General features: G+C 39.2%; 1 protein-coding gene and 1 long non-coding RNA gene across 2 annotated transcripts in view; one reads left to right on the forward strand and one right to left on the reverse strand.

Moving 5' to 3' along the window:
- LOC148131833 (uncharacterized) overlaps nt 1-26,502 on the forward strand; it is a 501,829-nt gene that overhangs the window by 177,301 nt on the left and 298,026 nt on the right. The gene's annotated exons all lie outside the window — the stretch shown is intronic.
- On the reverse strand, nt 21,907-23,806 carry LOC148131837 (vomeronasal type-2 receptor 26-like). Its single transcript, XM_087958859.1, has 2 exons — nt 23,803-23,806; nt 21,907-22,811 (listed from the first exon to the last, which is right to left on the reverse strand). The coding sequence occupies exons 1-2, from the start codon at nt 23,804-23,806 to the stop codon at nt 21,907-21,909; spliced, it is 909 nt and encodes a 302-aa protein (XP_087814985.1).

Genomic DNA, 26,502 nt, shown 5'->3' on the forward strand with positions numbered 1-26,502 from the left:
GATTGTGGATTTGGGGTTTTCATAAGCTGTAAGCCATTATCATCTCCTGCAACTCTTCACAAGGCACACCTAGGGACTGAGACTTAAAGAGACATTGTGAGGAGGGACATTTTTGGGGAACAAATGATGAATTCCTGGAGTGTTAAGTGTTGACATTTGAACTTTCCTGGATTCCTTGCATTGTTTTTGGATTTCTGGATTACTTGCATTGTTCCCTTGCTTCCTGGACTCCTTGACTTGCCCTGATGGATTTCTTGCTTTGCAGCCATGATGCTCACAGCATTGGGCTGCACTATTTGTGAGCGAGAGGCTACTTGAGGTATTATATTTGTGTGCATATGTGTGATCACTTTGCTCTGAGACTTGCCAGAAATATGGGAGCATTTGGGGAAATTTGGAACAATAATGGGGCAGTCTGAACTGCCAGCTGCCTCTGTGATCTCTGTACCATGCTCCAGGTCATCGCATATGTAAATGTACATGGGTGGGATTCAACTGGTGTTATTACCGGTTCGAAAAGAGTGCATTTGCACTAAATAATTAAGTCTTATGAGCCTAAGAAACTACTACACGTTCAGATACCAACTTTTATCATTAAATGTTCCTTAGTATTTAGATCTGGTCTCAGAATGATAATGTAGCACTTGGGGAAGAAGATGCAGGCCAGCAGGCCAGCACCAGAAGCCAAGATGGAGAAGACCTGCATGGCCACCATGTATTTCCCTTTGGTGCTCAAGTAGGTGGGCAGGAAGTAGATCCAGACACTGCAGAAGACCAACATGCTGAAAGTGATCAATTTGGCTTCATTGAACGCACCAGGAAGGATCCTGGCCAGGAAAGCCACCGTGAAGCAAATAGCAGCAAGGAAACCCATGTAGCTGAGAACAATATAAAACATGGTGACAGAGCCTTCATTACATTGAAGGATGATCACTCCTGATTAGGAGTGCAGGTCACAATCAGGAAATGGAGGAGAAACTCCCAGGCAGATTGCACAAATTACAATTTTTCCAGCACAACCAGAAAGGATGATGGAGTTGGCCAAGCTCTTCCCCAACCATCTCCTCACCCTGTTCCCCGATTTCGTGGCCAGGAAGGCCAGTACTACCATGATTGTTTTGGCTAAAACACAAGAGACACAGCTACTGAGAAGACGATGCTGAACACTGTCGGAAAAGGCAGGTGGCTTTCCTTGGTCGGCCAATGAAGAAAAAGAAGCAAAGAAAGAGGGAGACCAAGAGGATGTAGGAGAGGTCACGGTTGTTGGCTTTGACAATGGGAGTTTCTATGTATTCAATCACCCTTTCTTGAGGCAATCTACATGTTGTTGTAATCTGGCATTGACCTCACTTCATCCCAATGTCTGGAAGAACAACCTCCAGAGCTTTAGGAGGGTGGGTGGCCCTTTGGGTTTCAATGGGGAGGGTGTTCAATAGGGCAGGAGCTGCGACAAAAACAAATAAAAGGCAAGCTTTTGAGGATCCACATAGTGGCAATGTTTTAGTTTCTGGTTGTGCACCTAGTTTAGTCGCTCAATGGGATAGCCACACATTCTGAGGGCTTCCTTGATGTCCTTTAATTCTTTTTTTTTTTTTTGAAATCAATTTTATTGATTTTCTACAAACAAACAAGACAAACAAAACATTAAAACATCAACTCCCTTGTGTACATACAGTATGTCGGTTGGTTCATCAGTTTTGTGCATTCATTTCATAGTCTCAATTGCAGTTATATTACATAACAACTCATATTGTCAATCCAAACTTATATATCCTAATATCGCTATTAATAAATCATTTGACTATACTTTTAATCATTCATATTTTATGAGAGAACAAAAACTTTAAACAGTTTATTCTATAACAAATCATATAATCATACCAAATCTATCCTAAAAACACTTTATAGATATAATGTCAAATAACATAGACAAAAAATAAAAATAAAAGTATTCCTTGCTATCTAACTTTCTAAATATTCTATTATCGTATTTTGTCATCTAGCCACTGATAAAAAACATCCCAAATTTCATAAAATTGTTTATCCTCTTGCTCTCTAATTTCAAATGTCAATCTACTCATCTCAGCACATTCCAATATTTTCTTAATAATTTCTTCCTGTGATGGTATTTTCTCATTCTTCCAGTTTTTAGCAAATACAATCCTAGCCGCTGTTAACACATTTACAATCAGGTATTTCAAATCTTTACTATATGTATCTGGTAAGATTCCCAATAAAAAGAACTCCGGTTTCAAATCTACACGTTTTTGTCATTTTTCCAAACACATGCGAATTTTAGTCCAATATTTTTAGCGTCCTCACAAGTCCACCACATATGGTAATATGAGCCAGGTATCTGATGACATTTCCAGCATTTTTCAGATTTGTTCTTGAACATTCTTGCTATTCTTGTCAGGGAAAGTGCCACCTGTAAAAGATCTTATACAAATTTTCCTTATATGCTGTTGACATTGTCATTTTATAATTTTGAGACCACAATTTTTGCCATTTCTCTAAATCAATGCCATATCCAAAATTCTTCCCCAATCATAGTTTCTTTAACTTGTTCTTCGTCTAATTTAATTCCCAATAAATAACCATATAATTTTTTAATCACCTTCTCATCAGTACCCATCAAAATCTTATCTAGATCAGTCTGTTTATCATAGAATCCCTCTGTTTTAGAATCTTCATCATACCTTGAATGTATTTGCGCATATGAAAACCAATTCATCTTTATACCTTGTTCCTCTAAATTTTGACCTCACTTCATCCCAATGTCTGGAAGAACAACCTCCAGAGCTTTAGGAGGGTGGGCGGCCTGTTGGGTTTCAATGGGGAGGGTGTTCAATAGGGCAGGAGCGGCGACAAAAACAAACAAAAGGCAAGCTTTTGAGGATCCATATAGTGGCAATGTTTTAGTTTCTGGTTGTGCACCTAGTTTAGTCGCTCAATGGGATAGCCACACATTCTGAGGGCTTCCTTCATGTCCTTTAATTCTTTTTCTTTTCCCTCTTTGCTGGTAGGTAAACCTTCAGCCTGGGGGTGTAGGATTCTGATAACTCCCATGCTGTGCTCCAGTGAGTGGTGAGAATCAAAATCTAAATATTGATCACTGTATGTGGGTTTTCTGTAAACTTCAATATTAAGTCTTTTGTTTGCTCTTGTTCATTGAACCCAAACACTCTTCCTACTCTCCCAAGTAGATCTTTCTCTTATGATCTTAATAAATATTGACTGACTGATATATCTTTTGGCCTGTAAGATAAAATTGGTTTGGATGAGCAAAACACATTGACCTGAAACCATTCCTCAACTTTCAAAGGATTTAGATGGTAAACATGGAAATAAACTTTCAAGCTGACAAGTAGAAAAGATGCTTCCTTTAGCACAATTCATCTTGCCTATTCCACTATGTTCTTCCATCCCTTCCTGCCTTATTCTTCAAGATCTTATTCCTCCCATTATGGAATAAATTGGACATGAGGAAAATAGCAATGAAGAATAAAATAGTCAAGTTTACACATATCTTTTAACATGAACTTTGATGAAATGCTCTCGTTGAATCCAATGCCTTTTCCTCTGGTATAACATACCTTCCTGTGTGGAGATGGTCCCCTCCGGACAAGGAATACAATCATAGCAGCAAATTGGTTCTTCTTTCCGAGCCCGTATCACAAATCCAGGGTGACAATTGTCCACACCTTTGGACTGAGGAAGAGACTAAGCAGAAAAGCAAAGTTCATTCCAAAATATCTGTCAAATTTTTATTTATTAGATTGATTGAAATAAAATGAAACTCTGCTTAAGAAAGAAACTTCTGAGTAATACAGGTGAAACTCGAAAAAGTAGAATGTTGTGCAAAAGTTCATTTATTTCAGGAATGCAATGTAAAGGTGAACCTAATATATGAGAATCATTACATGCAAAGCAAAACATAGAACAATATCGGACCTCTGAAAAGTATAAGCATGCATATGTACTCAGTACTTGGTTTGGGCCCCTTTTGCAGCAATTACTGCCTCAATGCGGCGTGGCATGGAAGCTATCAGCCTGTGGCACTGCTGAGGTGTTATGGAACACCAGGATGCTTCAATAGTGGCCTTCAGCTCTTCTGCATTATTCGGTCTCATGTCTCTCATCTTTCTCTTGGCAATGCCCCATAGATTCTCTATGGGGTTCAGGTCAGGTGAGTTTGCTGGCCAATCAAGCACAGTAATCCCACGGTCATTGAACCAGGTTTTGGTGCTTTTGGCAGTGTGGACAGGTGCCAAGTCCTGCGGGAAATGAAATCAGCATCTCCATAAAGCTCATTTGCAGAAGGAAGCATGAAGTGATCCAAAATCTCCTGGTAGATGGTTGACCCTGGACTTAATGAAGCACAGTGGACCAACACCAGCAGAGGACATGGCTCCCCAAATCAACACAGACTGTGGAAACTTCACACTGGACTTCAAGCATCTTGCAGCGTGTGCCTCTCCATTCTTCCTCTAGACTCTGGGTCCTTGGTTTCCAAATGAGATGCAAAAGTTGCTCTCATCAGAAAAGAGGACTTTGGCACTGAGCAACAGACCAGTTCTGTTTTTCTTTAGCCCAGATAAGACGTTTCTGACGTTGTTTGTTGTTCATTGAAGCCCATGTCCAGGATCCGTCTGTGTGTGGTCGCTCTTGATGCACTGACTCCAGCCTCAGTCCACTCCCTGTGAAAGTCCCCAACACTTTTGAATGGCCATTTCCTGACAATCCTCTCCAGGCTGCGGTCATCCCTGCTGCTTGTGCACCTTTTTCTTCCACACTTTTCCCTTCCACATAACTTTCTATTAATGTGCTTTGATACAGCACTTTGGGAACATCCAACTTAGTTCGCAATTACCTTTTGAGGCTTTCCCTCCTTATGGAGGGTGTCAATGATGGTTTTCTGCACAACTGTCAGGTCAGCAGTCTTTCCCATGATTGTGATTCCTACTGAACCAGACTGAGAGACCATTTAAAGGCCCAGGAATCCTTTGCAGGTGTTATGGCTTAATTAGCTGATTAGAGTGGGACACTTTGAGTCTAGAATATTGAACCTTTTCACAATATTCTAATTTTCTGAGATTGTGGATTTGGGGTTTTCATAAGCTGTAAGCCATTATCATCTCAATTTATTTATTTTTATTTTATTTATTTGATTTGTCAATTGTTTACAAGATAATAAGTATAAGTGTATACATAGTTATGAATACATGAAATGGGTACATATAAGAAAAATAAAATAAAAATAAAAGAAACAATAGGACAGGGACGGTAGGCACGTTGGTGCGCTTATGCACTCCCCCTAGAGACCTCTTAGGAAAGGGGTGAGGTCAATAGTAGACAGTCTAAGGTTAAAGTTTTTGGGGTTTGGGGAAGAAACTACAGAGTCAGGTAGACTATTCCAGACATTGACCACTCTGTTGCTGAAGTCGTATTTCCTGCAATCAAGTTTGGTGCGGTTAACCTTGAGTTTGTATCTATTGTGTGCTCTTGTGTTGTTATGGTTGAAGCTGAAGTATTCATTGACATGTAGGACATTGCAGTGTATGATTTTATATACCATGCTTAAATCAGACCGAAGATGGCGTAATTCAAGGTTTTCTAGTTCTAGAATTTCAAGTCTGGTGGCATAAGGTTTGTATGCTCTGGTTAGTAGAGTGATATTACCAGAGAAAAAGCTACGTAGGATTAGGTTAACAACTCTTAATGCCTTTTTGGCTATGTAGTTGCAGTGGGCTCTAGCACTTAGATCATTAGAGGTGAGTATTCCAAGGTCCTTTACAGAGCTTGGATCATCAACAAGATCTTGACTATTCAGCTTGTATTTTATTTTCTGATTATTATTTTTTTTGCCAATATGTAAGACAGAGCATTTATTTGTTGAGATTTGAAGTTGCCATTTGTTTGACCATTCTGATACATAGTCAAGATCTTTTTGAAGGGTAGCAGTATTGTCTGTGGTATTGAACAGCTTTACATCATCAGCGAAAAGAACGCAGTTGCTCTTAATATGATCACAGAGGTCATTTATGTAGAGTATGAAGAGAGTTGGTCCTAGAACACTGCCTTGGGGGACACCACTATTGACAGGTACAGAATTTGATGGGACACTCCCAATTTTGACCATTTGTTGTCTGTTTGACAGAAATGCTTCTATCCAGTTATGCAGTTGTCCAGAGATACCATAGGATTTTATTTTTAGGAGTAGTTTGTCGTGTACCACTGAATCAAAGGCTTTACAGAAGTCTATGTAGATTGCGTCTATTGCTTTGCCCTGATCGAGTTGTGTCGTCCATATGTTTTTGCAGTGTAAGAGTTGCAAATTACAGGATAGTTTTTTTCTGAAACCAAATTGTTTATTGGAGAGTAGGTTGTTTGTCTCTAAGTGGAGGATGATGGATTGGTTAATAATTGATTCCATGACTTTACAGGTGACGCAGCATAAGGAGATTGTTCTGTAATTTTCAACTAGGCTGGGGTCTCCCTTTTTGAAGATGGGGATGACTGTGGCTTGTGACGATAGGTTAGGCAAGGAGCTGGTCCTGAAAGATTTTTCAAATATTATGCTTAGAGGTTTGGCTATGGCAGTGGGTAGCTTTTTTAAGAAGTAGGCACATATTCCATCCGGTCCAATAGATAGAGATGGTTTCAGATTGCGAAGTGCTTTTTCAACATTGTCTTCTGTAAAATCAATATGTATTAGATCATTGTAGTTATCTGTGGTTCGGCTAGGAAATACTGGGCATGATCCATTGCTGTTTACAAATACTGAGCCGAAGAATGTGTTAAAGATGTTGGCTTTAATGGCGTCGTTGTTGCAGTCTTTACCATTAGGTCCTATCAGGGGTGGGATGGACCTTGAGTCTTTTAGTTTGTTGTTTACAAAATTGTAAAAAGCACGGGTGGAATTGGTGCTTAGAAGGTTTTCCTCTTGTTTAATGTGATAATTGGTGCATTCGGTCTTTATCTGGTGGCATAAATTTTTGTATCGGCTTTTGAAATTGGCAAGGTGACTAGATTTGTTTTTCCGCGAGAGTTATCTCTTTTTGGATTGAAGTTTCCTTATTGTTATGGGTAATCTGTTTTTTTGTTTTGTTTTGGGAGTTGTTGTTGGTACATATAGTTTGATGACTCTTTTGACTTCAAGTAAAAATATGTTGTAATGGTCTTCAACAGTATTGCATCCAGTGAATAGAGATTGCCAATCAAGGGATGAGAGATCATTGTGTATAAGATCATAGTTGCCTTTTTTGAAGTTATAATTGGGGATTACATCATTGTGGTGGTTTTTGTGTGGGCGTATGTTGAGACAAAAGTCAATCATATTGTGGTCACTGCTGGAAAAGGGTTCTTTAGTTTGTAATCCGTAAATTAAATTCAAACTATTGCAGAAGATGAGATCGAGGCAGTTGTTAAGTCTAGTATTGTTGGTTACTAGTTGTTCCAGTCCCAGATTTGTAACAGCATTGTAGAAGGTTGCGTGTATGGTTTCAGTTGTACATTCATTTAGGGTCCAGTCAATATGAGGTAGATTGAAATCACCAAGAAAGATAAAAGGGTATGGGCAGGATGCTGCCCATGTTAGTAGTGTATTTAGCTTGTTTACATGTTCGATGTCATAATCAGGTGCTCTGTAACATAGTAAGAATCGAATTGTGATATTTAAGGATAGTTCACAGATGATGGTCTCAGGAAGAGCAAGCTCCTAGGTAACTTGGATGTTTTTTAGATGTAAGGACTTTTTATAGAAGATAGCAACACCACCTCCTCTACGAATTTCACAATCTGATCGGTAAACATGATAGTTTCTTACTGTGGTAATGGAGTCAGGGAGAGATGCGTTGAGTCATGTTTCACAGACAAATATAATGTCGAATTTAGCCATATTTAGTAGGAGGAAAAATTCAGGTATTTTATTCGCGAGGCTTCTTGCATTGAGTAGCTTGCATTTAAGGCCAGCAGTAGTTGGAATTGAGGTAGTTAGGGGCGTGCATGCCTAGTCTTGGGTGATGGTGGATTGGTTGAGGTAGGGTTGTGGTTGATGGTTAAAGCTGAGTTGCGGGTTGTGTGACTTACTTTTGATACAGTCAGCATGGTAGTCAATGTACAGGTCCTTCTCTCCATTGTCTAGACGTTTTTTGAGTTCAGTGCGGAGTACACGGGAGCGGGCACGTTGCTGTATGGTTAGGTCAGGGCGACAACGGAGGTTCTTATGGTTGGTGTTGGTTTTGGCGAGTGAATTTATAGTGTAAATGAATTTACATTTGCTTGATTCATTTTTGCAAATGACCCTGCAGAAGCGTGGGGCCACAGAGCCGTCTCTGTTTTTGAGCTCTCAGCCAATGCGGGAAATGTCAAGTATTTCATCAGGGGAGATGGTTGATGCTTGATAATCACTGATGATGTTTCAGACAGTTGTGATGTCATCATTATCATTGATGTCCTCTAGACCAAATAAGATGGCGTTTAGACGTTTCTGTTCACGCTCAACAGCTTCTCTGATGAGGATTGGGATATCAATATTTGTCTGGGTTATGTTTTTTTGTGGATTGGGTTGTGGATTGGGTTGTGGTTGTTGGGTAGAGATGTGGTTTGTAGCTATTGGATGTTCAGGTTTTTGCATTGTGTCTTTTTTTTCGAGGTTGGATAATCTTTCTTTTAAGGCGTCCAGGGATGCTACTATGGTGTCAAGTGATGTTAATCGTGTTTCAATGGTATCAACTCTTTCCAACAGATCCAGTTTGGGTCTGCATGATTTGCAGAGATATGGAAACTCATTGGATGATTCTAGGTATTGAATCATTTGCTCGGGTAATCCCAAGCAGTCATGATGAGCGTATTTGTTACACAGAGAACATTTGATGGAGTTTTCATTATCCTTTAGAGTTTTGTAGCATTTAAGGCATGTGCAGGAGTCTTGTGGTTCATTGGTGGGGATTAATTTCTCTTTAGGTTGTGGTTTGGCATTGGATTTTTTTCTTGGCATGGTAGGTTTGTTAAGATAGTACGTTGATTGAATTAATTAATGGAACAATTTTCGGTAATCAATATAGCCAATATCACACCAATCAATCAATTGCAGTAATCTCTCTAGTCAGATAATTTTCCTAAGCAACAATCAGCCTAATCAATTAATTACACTAATCACTAATCAATTAATTACACTAATCATTAGTCACACTGTTCAATTAAATTCACTAAATCACTGATTTTACTAATCAATTAAATTACATGAATCTTGATCTTTTAAACTAGTCAGTAATCACACTATTTGCACTAAACACTCGAATCACACTAATCAATTAAAACAATAAATCAATTAAACCATTAATAAAATATTTTATAGAAATTGATTATCTAATCATCGATATAGATGATGAGGTAGAAAAGTTGCAAGTTTTGAGGTAATGAATTAATGGGTGTTTGATTAAAGTAATGAGGTAGGATTGAGAGTCTGCAAGGAAAGGGTTGTTTGTTTTACTAGCAGCTGTGATAGACTGGGTGAGATGAATTTATTGCTCTGATTGCTGCTGCTATTACTCTGTAAACAAAAGGCTGTAACAAGATGTTCAAAGCACGCTGGGTTTTTGAAAGAGAGCAAAACTCGCTGAATTAAAACACTTTAACTACAATCAATATGTCTCTGAATAAGATTGTTTTGCAATAGTTTCCTAAAGTTCTTCAAGTTGAGTAGTAGTAAAAATACAGTCCAGAAATTTGGGTTAACCAATCCAATCTGTCCTTTACTTTTAAAGTTACTTCTAGTTACAATATCGTGTTTTTTTTTAACTAAATCTGACAGTCATTCCAGATCGTTAATCACAGCTATTTTCCTCCTTTGAGTCCCACTTTCCAAGGAAAATTCCACTGCAGAAATTGGAGTGATTCTTACCAAGACTAAGCACGCTGTTACAAGATCTTTCCTTTCTTTTTCACTTCTGTCTCGCCTGCCTTACTGGTTTTGATTTAGCCATGCTGGCAATTCTCTTTTTAGTTCGGATGGAGGGGTTTTCTTCGGGTCAGTCAAGGAGACTGTCCTCTCCTCTCGACCACCGAAGCAGTCCTCTGCCGTCCAGGGTGACTTTTGGCTCCTAAGAACCTCAGGGCTTTCTCCTCCCTCCTTGTTTCTCCCTGCCAGCTGTCCGATGTGGCTCCGGGGAAACTGTGTGGGGGATATTAATGGAAACGCGTTGTCTGGCGGGGAAGATACTTCTATCAGCTGTGTGAGGGATTTAAATGAAGGTACGTTGTTTGCACTCTGCAGGATCCAAGTGATCCAGTTAAAGAGCTCCACCAGTGTGGTTAATAGGGCTCGATGGAAAGAGCTTCACTTCTCTGGGGAAGGAGAGGAGGGCTCTGGATCAGTTAGAAGGAGCTCTGCTAACATTATTAGGGCTCCATGGCTTCAGAATCCAGCATTTTGGGGCTTGTTTTTTGGGATCAGGTTTACTCACGGTTACTGGTGCAAGCAGCAGCTTTAAAAGTGATTTCTGGTGCAGGGGGTGGCTTTATAGGGAGATAGTGCTCCAGGAGTGAGAGCTTCACCATCACGGCTTGAACTATCTTGCTTTGCATGTAATGAGTCTATCTCACATATTAGTTTCACCTTTTATGTTGCATTCCTGAAATAAATGAACTTTTGCACGATATTCTAATTTTTCAAGTTTCACCTGTAGATCAGGAAAACATAAAATATTGCAAAGCCACTCCCCTTTGAAAATAATCCAAATCCTTGTTCCATTTAAGATATAAAGAAAAAATTCCTCACATACTAGGGCTGTCAATTTCAAATGAGGTATTATTTAGTTATATCTGTACATTTATATTTTCAATTCATATAGCTGCCATGCTATTGAAATAAGACTAAACATTACTGCCTTGTTTGTAGAACTACAGTGAGGATGAGTAGAGATGAAATCATGAGAACATGTCACTCAAAAAGAATAAGTCAGGCATCTTTTGTTGCAGCACATGGGACGTGAGTAGGAGCCCTGTGTGGGAAAGGTATATTTCTAAGGCACAAGACAAGGTCCTTTCCAATGAAGAATTACAGTTTTGCTGTTAATTGCTAGTTGTGTCTAACTCCTTGAGCGCCCAAGAACCATAGCATTCCAGAACCACCTGTCCTCTACTGTTTCCCAAAATTAGAACTACAGTTGAATGACATGAAGAGACAGACCCACATTTTTGTTATTATTAAAATTTGGAGAATTCTTTGTTTCAAAGGGAGACTTAAGGTAGCTGACATTCAAGATAAACAATTTCATTCAAGAGGTTTTTACATGGCTCACAAGCCAAAGGCTAAATCTAAGTAGCATTTCATTATAAATTGGCCATCATTATTTCAAGTTTCAAGAAGGAGGGGGTGTCAAAGTCATTTTCAGTCCATTTTTCTCGATTAAGGCATTATCTCACATCAGACAGCTCATTGAGGTTCCTTTTTGACAGAGCACCTGAGATCACCTTCCCAGCAGCAGGACGCCTATCCCAGTGGGGCATAGATAACTCTGGTCAGATATGGGCTCTTAAAAATATCTGAGCCTGCTCTTTCAGGGGACACTAACACCAACCATACAGACAGAGAAAAGTTGCCAATATTTTCAATCACCTTGTTGAGCAACTTTAGCCGTGAAAGAGCATGTTGGTTGATAATAAGCCTCTGTCTTTCAAAACTCCCCACTTGTTCTTTGATGGGATCCTCCTTGGGGACAAGCAACCAACTTATGATATTCAGATCTGCTGCTAGATTTCCATTTTGGTCCAAGTACAATTTTTCCCAAGAAAAATTGTAAAACTCATTCTTCTCCAGAAAGGGATGGAACTAGAATGGAAACATCCAGGGATTTTGAAAGCAACTTGAAACATCCTAAAAGGAGGAGCAATTTTAAAGCTGAGCCAGTGAACAAGAGATGTTCAATCCCTCCCCCTTCATTATTTGCCTAAATAGCAATAGCACTTAGACTTATATACCACTTCACAGTGCTTTTGCAACCCTCTTTAAGTGGTTTATAGAATCAGCATATTGCCCCCAACAATCTGGGTACCCATTTACCACCCTTGGAAGGATGCAAGGCTGAGTCAACCTTGAGTTGCTCAAGATCAAACTCCTGGCACTGAGCAGTGAGTTAACCAGCAATATTTGCACTCTAACCTTTGTGCCACCATGGCTAAATGGAAAGACTGAGCAGCCATCAGTCTGAAAAGCTTTAATTGGATTCCTGCAGTGAGGAGGGGTTGGGCTAAATGCTCCCAGGTTTGGTTGAAATTTATTAATGTAAAGTTCTATCATGCTAATTACAAACCTATAAATATAGGAATTTATTTACAATGTATACAATTTATATTCTTTTATAATAGCAGTGTTTAATATCAAAATATAATTGTCACGGTGCCAGCTATTTGGACTATGATCTTGTGAGCTAAATCTGGCCTCAGCTTGACCAAACCTATTGGTGTTTGGAAGAACAAGTAAGTTGAAATGGTATTTTTTTTCTAAATAGGAACTAGGTTTGATGGATCCTTGTCAGGACCGCATACCTGCCATGGTTCTTGCCTTGGTGCCTCTAATCTCTCTTTCTCCTCCATTTTTCTCCTCCTAGATATTGAGGAATATGCAACATTCAAGACATGGGCCAAAGTCTTAAAAACACTGTAAAACCGGTGCTCATTTTTTATCTGAATTCTGTCCTTTTTCTTTTGCATGTCCAATGATGCTATCTGGGTGCATCGTCTCCAGCCCTTGACAGAGAGAACATGCTTTAAAAAGAACAGCGAAAAGACTGATCTTCAAATTTGGAATCCTTAAAAAGACTGGGTTGAAAGGCATCATCATTTGGCCATTTTTTTTCCTGAAAAGCAAAGGTCCAAATGCTATGGATATATTTGAAAAGTGTCTCCCTTGGAATTGTCAATTTCTCCATGATTGTGGTGATCCAGACTTTCCCTTCAATGGGTCCTGACAAACCTTCAATTACTATATGGATATGGCGAAATCTATCTTCAAGGGAAACAAATTCTATGAAGTGAACAAAGACATTGACTTTCCTCCATTTAGAGATGGCATCCCTGAGATGTTCTGTAGGACTAGTCATTGGGAATTGTTGTGAGATAATGACACAGATTCCATTTCTGACAAGCATTGGAGTGAATGTTCTCGTGAAATTCTCTCCCTCCTCTGTGTCTGTTGAAAAGAGACCAATCAAAGTCCAACTAAAATGGAGGAGGAGTTGGACAATTCCTGGATACTGGATCCCATTTTTTGGGAGCATCTGATGGAAAAATGGAATTTGACTTTTATCGCTCAGAGCCTCTGAAACAATTCCATAACTGATCTGAAGAAACAAGGAAGAATGGTGTATTATATTTAGATCAGATCAAGTCCAAAATGTAAGCTTTTAATACATCCAATGTGGTTCTCATGAACACCTTAGAATAGTTTCTTTTTATTAATCCTTAAGCCATATCAAGAATACCTAATGCAGAATATTAGCTAGATTGAATATAATCATTGGCCTAATCTAAGATACTGTCCTTTCTCTTCTCTATTAAAATTGACATTCAGACAATAGACATTTATGTCTTCTATCTCTAAAGGTTCCCCTTGCACATACGTGCTAGTCGTTTCTGGCTCTAGGGGGTGGTGCTCATCTCCATTAGAAAGCCGAAGAGCCAGGTCTGTCTGAAGACATCTCCATGGTCATGTGGCTGGCATGACTAAATGCCAAAAGTGCATGGAACACTGTTATGTTCCCACCAATGTGATCCCTATTTATCTACTTGCATTTTTACATGTTTCCGAACTGCTAGGTTGGCAGGAGCTGGGACAAGTAACGGGAGTTCACTCTGCTTCGCATTGCTAGGGATTCAAACCGCCAAACTGCCAAACTTTCTGATCGACAACCTCAGTGTCTTAGTCATTGAGCCACCATGTCCCCTTCTATCTCTAGACCACTGCAAATGCAAATTAGTTCATTTTAGACATTTGTTTAAATAGAATAGAATAAAATAGAATTCTTCTTTGGCCAAGTGTGATTGGACACACCAGGAATTTGTATTTGGTGCATGTGCTCTCAGTGTACATAAAGAAAAAATAAAATACATTCATCAAGAATCATAAGATACAACACTTAGTGATAGTCATAGGTTACTAATAAGCAATCAAATAATACTGGGACAAAAATAAAACAATAATAATTGTAAAGATACAAGCAATAAAGTTATAGTCATATTAGGTAATAGGAAGGATGAGAAGAAGAATAGTACTAGTCTAACTAAATAATTTGATGGTGTTGTTGGAATTAGTTTGTAAGGCATCCAGAAAGAAGCTTTGAAATTCAGCTGCCATAGCTGTTTTGCAGAGTGATGGCATTCAAGAAAAAACCTCTCCATATTTGCAAAAAATGTTTCATATTTAACATTGTGTCCAGCTGCTCAGGTTTTGCTCAAGTAAATCTTTAGGCCTCTTCCCATTGTGGATCCTAATCCCTAGCTATAACAATGGCCATGGTGAAAAGCAGCTCATGAATTCCATAGAAAAGATATGATTGAATCGATTACCCACCCACCACTACCCTGCTTACTTTACCAGATAGAGAAACACAAAAACAAACCTGTGGGACTTTGTAGGTGCCTACTAATGTTGACATCTGAATGGAGATGTCATCAAGAGATCCATCAAGAACAGCCATCAGGTTGTCCTTCTTGCCACAGCTGTAGTTGGGAACATTGGCTTCTCCATTTGAAAGCATGTCTAGCAAGGCATCTGAAGTGCCAAGGGTGTTCAAATAGTTGTCCTGGATGTGGTAGCCAAGTGTGAGATTGTACAGTAGCTGAGAATTCTTGTTGACTTGTTGAATGGCAAAAATAAACTGTAGGATTCTTGCTGAATCAGTAAATGAACTACTGTAAAAAAGGTTCATGATAACATCATCTCTAACAGGAACAACAAAATATATTTTCATTTGTTCCTCTTTCTCTCCACAAGATGAGGACCCAGATTGTTGGGGGCAATATACTAACCGTGTAAACCACTGAGAGAGCGCTATAAAGCACTGTGAAGTGGTATATAAGTCTAAATGCTATTGCTATTCAAAATCATTCAATAGAATCATCAGCAAAGAGGACTTAGAACTTAGAATAACTTTATTGTCACTTTGAATGTGCACTAATCTGCATATAATAAAATGAAATTTCATTGCACATAGCTTTTAAAGGATCACCAATATACACTACATAACCATGACAGAATACATGAATACAAAATTATGGGTATACCCACATCCATTATATGACACAGAGAAACAACGGAGTCTAGTTCAGATGTATACATGTACATGGAGAGAAAAACGATTCTTGCAAGTTTTCCAGAGGGGTGGCCTAGGGAACAAAGATGTTACAGAATCTTTTCATAAGAGACCCAGAAAAGCAATTCATTCTCTATTCCTACTAGGATCGGGAACTGGATATCCACAAATGGTTATTAAAAATAGGGAAATGGGCTGGGCAGAGGCAACTACAAACTTTTCAATAAGCTAGTTGTGATTAACTCAGGATTGTACGAGATGGGAAAGTAATTTGGACTTTGGGGAGCAGCAGCAGAAGGGGGAGGTCCATAATTCGTAACCATAATGTCGTGACCACCGTTGCAGCTCGCCGGGAGCTCCCGGAGACTGGAGAGAGAGAGAGAGGGAAGAAAACCCGAGGAGCGCCGGCCGGGAGGATCGCTGGGCGAGAGCGTAGAGCGCTTACAACTGTGGCTTCAGTTCGAGCGCGCAACTTCGTCGTCTCTTCTCCCTCCAACTCCGAGGAATGAAAGCTTTCCAGGCGGATTTGGCTCTGCTCTGCTTCTTCCTCCTCAGCCAAGAGAATGATCATCCTTGCAGTACGGTGAGTCGGTGAGATTCATCCCATCCTTGCAGGGCGGTGATCACTGGGAGCTGTGAGTCTGTCTTCAGTAGTTTGCAGCCAGGGTGTGAAGCAGACTGCTTTCCCCCTGCCGCCCCCACTTCCCTCTTCCCTCTTTTCTCTTCACCAAATTGCTAATCCGGACTCCATCTTTAAAAGGACAGTAACTTTGGACTTCCAATAAGTAGGGAAGTACTGTTATAACTGAACTCCTGTGAAGATTGGAAGCAATTTTATTTCCTGTGATAGAAGCAGAAGTATATTGAAGCCAGGAGTGATAGAAGCAGGAGTATATTGAAGCCAGGAGTGAATGCTCAATACAAATCTGAGTCTACACAGTAAAAATATAAACTGTTCGAATTGCCAGTGCAAGACGTGCCTCTTTCTCTTAAAAGCAACAAACTTTGAAAGTGTATTTAGTTAACTAGGAGGGGCCCAGAAATCTCATTCATCAAGGGAAAACAAAAACAAAAAGTTTCCTGTTGCCTCCCTGAAAACTGCTCAATTTGTCTCTGCTGAATCAAAATCTGCTTGCAAAAAGGAGAGAAGAATAGTTGGTTTCCTCTGTTCTTAGAAGTGAAGCCCTTTCCTTCACTCGGATAAAAACCCTTTGAACATTGTGTTACAACTTCCTGTTTACAGAGTAATAGCGATCTGCTATTCAAACAGCAATAAATTCCTCTCATTCAGTCAACTACAGCTGCTAGTAAAACAATTAACCCTTTCCTTGCAGACTCTTAATACTACCTCATTACTTTAATCAAACACTGATTAATTCATTACCTCAAAACTTACAACTTTTCTACCTCATCACCTATATCAACGATTAGATAATCAATTTCTATAAAATATTTTATTAATGGTTTAATTGATTTATTGTTTTAATTGATTAGTGTGATTAGAGTGTTTAGTGCAAATAGTGTGATTACTGACTAGTTTAAAAGATCAAGATTCATGTAATTTAATTGAATAGTAAAATCAATGATTTAGTGAATTTAAATGAACAGTGTGATTAATGATTAGTGTAATTAATTGATTAGTGATTAGAGTAATTAATGGCAAGGTAAGAAAGCGAGAATAAAGCTAAAGCTTTTGCAAGATGCTAGAATTAGAGGAGGTTTTGGCCTGCCCAATTGGGAATTGTACTATCAAGCTGCAAGTTTGATGTGGGTTAAGGAATGGATAACATTAAGAAAGACTAGATTGTTGACATTAGAAGGTCATGATTTGCTGTTGGGTTGGCATGCTTTTTTATGGTATAAGGGAACTAAAACACAGGGTTATTTTAGAAGACATTATATACGGGAGTCTTTGTGGTTAAACTGGGAGAAGATAAAAAGACAATGTTATTTGAAAATTCCAGTTTGGTTATCGACTATTGAAGCATTTTCCTATCCTATAATTTATAAGAAGGAACAAACAGTTAGATATGGGGAACTATTGGATGAAAAGGGTGAACTTAAATCGATACAAAATTTAGAGGAACAAGGTATAAAGATAAATTGGTTTTCATATGCGCAAATACATTCAAGGTATGATGAAGATTCTAAAACAGAGGGATTCTATGATAAACAGACTGATCTAGATAAGATCTTGATGGGTACTGATGAGAAGGTGATTAAAAAATTATATGGTTATTTACTGGGAATTAAATTAGAAGAAGAACAAGTTAAAGAAACTATGATTGTTTGGGGGAAGAATTTTGGATATGGGATTGATTTAGAGAAATGGCAAAAATTGTGGTCTCAAAATTATAAAATGACAATGTCAACAGCATATAAGGAAAATTTGTATAAGATGTTTTACAGGTGGCACTTTCCCCCGACAAGAATATCAAGAATGTTCAAGAATAAATCTGAAAAATGTTGGCAATGTCATCAGATATCTGGCTCATATTACCATATGTGGTGGACTTGTGAGGACGCTAAAAAATATTGGACTAAAATTCGCATGTGGTTGGAAAAAATGACAAAGAAACGTATAGATTTGAAACCGGAGTTCTTTTTATTGGGAATTTTACCAGATACATATAGTAAAGATTTGAAATATCTGATTGTAAATGTGTTAACAGCGGCTAAGATTGTATTTGCTAAAAACTGGAAGAATGAGAAAGTACCATCACAGGAAGAAATTATTAAGAAAATATTGGAATGTGCTGAGATGAGTAGATTGACATTTGAAATTAGAGAGCAAGAGGATAAACAATTTTATGAAATTTGGGATCTTTTTTATCAGTGGCTAGATGACAAAATACGATAATAGAATATTTAGAAAGTTAGATAGCAAGGAATACCTTTATTTTTTCTTTTGCCTATGTTATTTGACATTATATCTATAAAGTGTTTTTAGGATAGATTTGGTATGATTATATGATTTGTTATAGAATAAACTGTTTAAAGTATTGTTATCTCATAAAGCATGAATGATTAAAAGTATAGTCAAATGATTTATTAATAGCGATATTAGGATATATAAGTTTGGATTGACAATATGAGTTGTTATGTAACATAATTGTAATTGAGACTATGAAATGAATGCACAAAACTGATGAACCAACCGACACACTGTACGTACATAAGAGAGTTGATTTTTAATGTTTAGTTTGTCTTGTTTGTTTGTAGAAAAATCAATAAAATTGTTTTCAAAAAAAAAAAAGATAAACAAAACTTTTTTAAAAAAATTGAAATATTTGATTGTAAATGTATTGACAGCGGCTAGGATTGTATTTGCTAAAAATTGGAAGAGTGAGAAAATACCATCACAGAAAGAAATTATTAAGAAAATATTGGAATGTGCTGAAATGAGTAGATTGACATTTGAAATTAGAGAACAAGAAGATAAACAATTTTATGAAGTTTGGTACCTTTTCTATCAATGGCTAGATAATAAAATATAATAGAATATTTAGAATTTTAGGAAACAATGAATATATATTTCTTTTTTTTTCTTTGATACTATCCTTATAAAATTTTATTAAGATAGACTTGGTATGACTTTATGATTTGTTATAAAATAAATTAAGTAAATTATAGTTATCTCGTTAAAGTATGAATTAATATTATTATAGTCAAATGATTGTTTAATAATGATATCAGGCTATATAATTGTTGATTGATAATATGAGCTATTATGTAATATAACTACAATGGAGACTATGAAATGGATGCACACAAAAAAGTGGTAAACCAACTGATACACTGTCTGTAAACTTATGAAGGAAAGCTGATGTTTTTATGTTTTATGTGTTTTTGTTTGTTGTTAAAATTAATAAAATTGTTTTTTTTTTAAAAAAAAAAAATCACAGATATACCCCTGGAGGGCACTGGTCTGAAGTGGTTGTGGTCCTTCCTTTCTAGATAGGTCCAGAAAGTGATGCTGAAAGAAGATAGTTCGATACCCAGGAAATTGGGTGTTGTCCTTTAATGTACTCTCTTATCTCCAAACATTCCTGGGGAAAGTCATCCAGAACTATAGAGTTTGGTGCCACCTTAGGTGTCAACTCATAAAACATTCCTATGCCTGTTTTAGTAGTTGCCATAAAAAATGGAGGGGGGAGGAAGGAAATCTGGAAGAGCAGTGCCGCACTTTGAAAGCGAAAGTACATTCCAACTCTTATCTTTAAAAGATTGCAAATAAAACACCAGAGCTTTTGCCCACAAATATATTTAATTGGAGGACGTGAATGATGACATCCAGCCCGTGAATGTGCTCAATTGGAGAATCTGGTTTATGAGACACCCCAGGGGGAGGAGGGAAACAGGATCACAGGTGACTGTAAAGTACCTATGCTAGAGTTGGATTCATACAGGGCAGTGCCAGTATGTCGCCTCTAATAAATTCTTTGAAGTGTTTTGAAGTTTGGCTCAAGTATCATGATTTAATTAGGGCAATTGCTGGAATCCTGACATACCTTGCAGCAGACTCCCTTCAGCCCAAAAGTTAGCCAAGCTGTTCCTGAAGAACATCTACCGCCTGCATGCAGTACCACGACGAATTATCTAAGACAGAGGGGTCCAGTTCATGGCTGAGTTCTGGAGGGAGTTCCTGCGGTCTATACTGTCATCCCACAGCCTTAGCTCAGCCTTTCATCCGAGCTGCAATGGGGGGGGCAGAGAGCCTGAACGCCGGGGTAGAGCAGTACCTGAGGTGCTATGTGAATTATCAGCAGTCCAATTGGGCGGACTTCCGGACTTTCATGGATGTTGCATACAATAATGCTGTTCACAGTAGCACGGGACTAACCCCCTTCAGAGTAATGAGGGGCATGGACTTCATCCCAATGCCTGAGTATCCATGGATCCCCACTCCACAGTCAGCCTCACCTATTGGATGTCAACGCTGAAAACAACTTGGGAAAATGTAAAAAAGGCACTGGCAAAAGTGGCACAAAGCTATAAAAAACAGGCACACAAACACTGGGTCTCGCAAAGGCCATTCCAGGTGGGGGAGAAAGTCTACCTAGCCACCAAGTACTTGAGGTTAACGCTCCCTAGTAAGAAGTTTGGGCCAACATTCATGGGACCTTTCCCAGAGTAAACGTAATCAACCCAGTCATGGTGCAACTGAAGTTGCCCCGACTGTTAGGGAAAATACACCCGGTATTCCATAGTAGCCTCTTAAAACCTGTGGTGGGATCAACCCTGAGGCCACCACCTCGTGAACCCCCAGACCCCGTGTCATAGGAGGCCAAACTCATTATGAGGTGCAGCGAATCCTCGATCTGAGTTAGCACAGGAAACAACTCCAATATCTAATCAAGTGGAAGGGCTACCCTTTATCAGAGACATCCTGGGTAGAGTAGGAACGTCCAAGCTGATTGCCTTGTGACGAGGTTCCATCCAGAAAACCCAACCAAACCTGGGGGAGGTTTGCAACCCTAAGTTCTATACCTGTGATAAATTTGTTTTCTTTTTGTGTTGTACAGGTCACCTTCAGGAAGTGAGGGGAGCTGAATGTCAACTAAAAAGATACTCCTTTGGTCTTTTTAGCTGCCAGAAAAAGGGAGTGTGGGACAACAAGGCATTCTTGAAATGCCTAGATAATCACCTCGGCAGCCCAAAGTTGTCGAAGCATAAAAAGGTTATTGGAGAGCATGATGGATGACTCTTGGAGACGGATGTATCCCATTGGAGAAGTCACATCCATGGGGTGGGGGAAAGACCAGGGTCATGAGGGAAATGTATGATGTAATTTAGTATCAGCTGCACCCAGCCACACGCCAACATGGCAATTTCTAATAAACCAATTTACTTTTTCTGAGATGTGGTTAGAGACTTTTGATTTGAATAAGGGAGAAGTTGTTGGAGCCCTGACACTCTACAGTTAGAATTTTGCGTGGCAGAAACTTTGGTCACCTAGAAACTATCTTTGAAAACATTTATGGAATGCAAGCTGCTCCCCCTCCCTTTCTGTTGAAAACTCTAAAAAGACCACAGAAATATTTTATGAGTTGATATTGAGTGCCCTGCAACTCTTCACAAGGCACACCTGGGGACTGAGACTTAAAGAGACATTGTGAGGAGGGACATTTTTTGGGAACAAATGATGAATTCCTGGAGTGTTGAGTGTTGACATTTGAACTTTCCTGGATTCCTTGTATTCTTTTTGGATTTCTGGATTACTTGCCTTGCTCCCTTGCTTCCTGGACTCCTTGACTTGCCCTGCTGGATTTCTTGCTTTGCAGCCATGGTGCTCACAGCATTGGGCTGCACTATTTGCAGCGAGAGGCTGCTTGAGGCATGTTTGTGTGCATATGTGTGATCACTTTGCTCTGAGACTTGCCAGAAATATGGGAGCGTTTGGGGAAATTTGGAACAATAATGGGGCAGTCTGAACTGCCAGCTGCCTGTGTGATCTCTGTACCATGCTCCAGGTCATCGCATATGTATAGGTACATGGGTGGGATTCAACTGGTGTTATTACCAGTTCAAAAAGAGTGCATTTGCATTAAATAATTAAGTCTTATGAGCCTAAGAAACTACTTCACGATCAGATACCAACTTTTATCATTAAATGTTCCTTAGTATTTAGATCTGGTCTCAGAATGATAATGTAGCACTTGGGGAAGAAGATGCAGGCCAGCAGGCCAGCACCAGAAGCCAAGATGGAGAAGACCTGCACGGCCACCATGTATTTCCCTTTGGTGCTCAAGTAGGTGGGCAGGAAGGAGATCCAGACACTGCAGAAGACCAACATGCTGAAGGTGATCAATTTGGCTTCATTGAACGCACCAGGAAGGTTCCTGGCCAGGAAGGCCACCGTGAAGCAAATAGCAGCAAGGAAACCCATGTAGCTGAGAACAATATAAAACATGGTGACAGAGCCTTCATTACATTGAAGGATGATCACTCCTGGTTGGGAGTGCAGGTCAGAATCAGGAAATGGAGGAGAAACTCCCAGCCAGATTGCACAAATTACAATTTTTCCAGCACAACCAGAAAGGATGATGGAGTTGGCCAAGCTCTTCCCCAACCATCTCCTCACCCTGTTCCCTGGTTTCGTGGCCAGGAAGGCCAGTACGACCGTGATTGTTTTGGCTAAAACACAAGACACAGCTACTGAGAAGACGATGCTGAACACTGTTTGTCGGAAAAGGCAGGTGGCTTTCCTTGGTCGGCCAATGAAGAAAAAGGAGGACAAGAAGCAAAGAAAGAGGGAGACCAAGAGGATGTAGGAGAGGTCACGGTTGTTGGCTTTGACAATGGGAGTTTCTATGTATTTAAGGAATATGACTAAAACAAAGCCTGTTGTTAGAAACAAGAGTACAGCAAAGAAGACCAGGATGATGCCCAGATGTTCTTCATAGGACAGGAAGGTTATTCTTTTGGGGATACATTGGACTCTGTCACCAGTTGGATATTTATCGTCTGGGCACTTGGTACATTTTTCAGTATCTGAGAAGAGAGTAAGCAATATTATTTTTATAGTTTCTCATTTCACCTTATAAGAAAGATCTTCTTTGGATGACAGCTGATACTGAGAGACAGGAAAGCCATAGTAATTGGTAAACTGAAATATATAGACATATATTATCTTATAAACAATAAATAAATAAAACCCAAAATAATTGATGCCACAATCACCCTTCCTTGAGGCAATCTACATTGTTGTAATCTGGCATTGACCTCACTTCATCCCAATGTCTGGAAGAAAAACCTCCAGAGCTTTAGGACGGTGGGCGGCCTGTTGGGTTTCAATGGGGAGGGTGTTCAATAGGGCAGGAGCTGCGACAAAAACAAACAAAAGGCAAGCTTTTGAGGATCCACATAGTGGCAATGTTTTAGTTTCTGGTTGTGCACCTAGTTTAGTCGCTCAAAGGGATAGCCACACATTCTGAGGGCTTCCTTGATGTCCTTTAATTCTTTTTCTTTTCCCTCTTTGCTGGTAGGTAAACCTTCAGCCTGGGGGTGTAGGATTCTGATAACTCCCATGCTGTGCTCCAGTGTGTGGTAAGAATCAAAATCTAAATATTGATCACTGTATGTGGGTTTTCTGTAAACTTCAATATTAAGTCTTTTGTTTGCTCTTGTTCATTGAACCCAAACACTCTTCCTACTCTCCCAAGTAGATCTTTCTCTTATGATCTTAATAAATATTGACTGACTGATATATCTTTTGGCCTGTAAGATAAAATTGGTTTGGATGAGCAAAACACATTGACCTGAAACCATTCCTCAAGTTTCAAAGGATTTAGATGGTAAACATGGAAATAAACTTTCAAGCTGACAAGTAGAAAAGATGCTTCCTTTAGCACAATTCATCTTGCCTATTCCACTATGTTCTTCCATCCCTTCCTGCCTTATTCTTCAAGATCTTATTCCTTCCATTATGGAATAAATTGGACATGAGGAAAACAGCAATGAAGAATAAAATAGTCAAGTTTACACATATCGTTTAACACGAACTTTGATGAAATGCTCTCATTGAATCCAACGCCTTTTCCTCTGGTATAACATACCTTCCTGTGTGGAGATGGTTCCCTCCGGACAAGGAATACAATCATAGCAGCAAATTGGTTCTTCTTTCCGAGCCCGTTTCACAAATCCAGGGTGACAATTGTCCACACATTTGGACTGAGGCAGAGACTAAGCAGAAAAACAAAATTCATTCCAAAATATCTGTCAAATTTTTATTTATTAGATTGATTGAAATAAAATGAAACGCTGCTTAAGAAAGAAACTTCTGAGTAATACAGGTGAAACTCGAAAAATTAGAATATCGTGCAAAAGTTCATTTATTTCAGGAATGCAATGTAAAAGGTGAACCTAATATTTGAGATAGACTCATTACATGCAAAGCAAGATAGTTCAAGCCGTGATGTGTCATAATTGTGATGATTGTGGCTTACAGCTCATGAAAACCCCCAAATCCACAATCTCAGAAAATTAGAATATTACATGCAATCAATAAAACAAGGATTTTACATAGAACAATATCGGACCTCTGAAAAGTATAAGCATGCATATGTACTCAGTACTTGGTTTGGGCCCCTTTTGCAGCGATTACTGCCTCAATGCGGCGTGACATGAAAGCTATCAGCCTGTGGCACTGCTGAGGTGTTATGGAACACCAGGATGCTTCAATAGCGGCCTTCAGCTCTTCTGCATTATTCGGTCTCATGTCTCTCATCTTTCTCTTGGCAATGCCCCATAGATTCTCTATGGGGTTCAGGTCAGGTGAGTTTGCTGGCCAATCAAGCACAATAATCCCATGGTCATTGAACCAGGTTTTGGTGCTTTTGGCAGTGTGGACAGGTGCCAAGTCCTGCGGGAAATGAAATCAGCATCCCCATAAAGCTCATCTGCAGAAGGAAGCATGAAGTGCTCCAAAATCTGCTGGTAGATGGCTGCGTTGACCCTGGACTTAATGAAGCACAGTGGACCAACACCAGCAGAGGACATGGCTCCCCAAATCAACACAGACTGTGGAAACTTCACACTGGACTTCAAGCATCTTGCAGTGTGTGCCTCTCCATTCTTCCTCCAGACTCTGGGTCCTTGGTTTCCAAATGAGATGCAAAAGTTGCTCTCATCAGCAAAGAGGACTTTGGCACTGAGCAACAGACCAGTTCTGTTTTTCTTTAGCCCAGATAAGATGTTTCTGACGTTGTTTGTTATTCATTGAAGCCCATGTCCAGGATCCGTCTGTGTGTGGTCGCTCTTGATGCACTGACTCCACCCTCAGTCCACTTCCTGTGAAAGTCCCCAACACTTTTGAATGGCCTTTTCCTGACAATCCTCTCCAGGCTGCGGTCATCCCTAGTGCTTGTGCACCTTTTTTTCCCACACTTTTCCCTTCCACATAACTTTCTATTAATGTGCTTTGATACAGCACTTTGGGAACATCCAACTTCGTTTGCAATTACCTTTTGAGGCTTTCCCTCCTTATGGAGGGTGTCAATGATGGTTTTCTGCACAACTGTCAGGTCAGCAGTCTTTCCCATGATTGTGATTCCTACTGAACCAGACTGATAGACCATTTAAAGGCCCAGGAACCCTTTGCAGGTGTTATGGCTTAATTAGTTGATTAGACTGGGACACTTTGAGCCTAGAATATTGAACCTTTTCACAATATTCTAATTTTCTGAGATTGTGGATTTGGGGTTTTCACGAGCTGTAAGCCATAATCATCTCAATTATGACACATCACGGCTTGAACTATCTTGCTTTGCATGTAATGAGTCTATCTCATATATTAGGTTCACCTTTTATGTTGCATTCCTGAAATAAATGAACTTTTGCACGATATTCTAATTTTTCGAGTTTCACCTGTAGATCAGGAAAACATAAAATATTGCAAAGCCACTCCCCTTTGAAAATAATCCAAATCCTTGTTCCAGTTAAGATATAAAGAAAAAAATTCCTCACATACTAGGGCTGTCAATTTCAAATGAGGTATTATTTAGTTATATCTGTACATTTATATTTTCAATTCATATAGCTGCCATGCTATTGAAATAAGACTAAACATTACTGCCTAGTTTGTAGAACTACAGTGAGGATGAGTAGAGATGAAATCATGAGAACATGTCACTCAAAAAGAGTAAGTCAGGCATCTTTTGTTGCAGCACATGAGACATGAGTAGGAGCCCTGTGTGGGAAAGTTATATTTCTAAGGCCCAAGACAAGGTCCTTTCCATTGAAGAATTACAGTTTTGTTGTTAATTGCTAGTTGTGTCCAACTCCTTGAGCGCCCAAGAACCATAGCATTCCAGAACCACCTGTCCTCTACTGTTTCCCAAAATTAGAACTACAGTTGGATGACATGAAGAGACAGACCCACATTTTTGTTATTACTAAAATTTGGAGAATTCTTTGTTTCAAAGGGAGACTTAAGGTAGCTGACATTCAAGATAAACAATTTCATTCAAGAGGTTTTTACATGGCTCACAAGCCAAAGGCTAAATCTAAGTAGCATTTCATTATAAATTGGCCATCATTATTTCAAGTTTCAAGAAGGAGGGGTGTCAAAGTCATTTTCCGTCCATTTTTCTAGATTAAGGCATTATCTCACATCAGACAAGTCATTGGGGTTCCTTTTTGCTAGAGCACCTGAGATCACCTTCCTAGCAGCAGGAGGCCTATC

The sequence above is a fragment of the Notechis scutatus genome, chromosome 2, assembly GCF_049901735.1.
Source record: "Notechis scutatus isolate UNSWTSFEM ecotype Mainland chromosome 2, rNotScu1.2, whole genome shotgun sequence".
NCBI lineage: Eukaryota > Metazoa > Chordata > Lepidosauria > Squamata > Elapidae > Notechis > Notechis scutatus.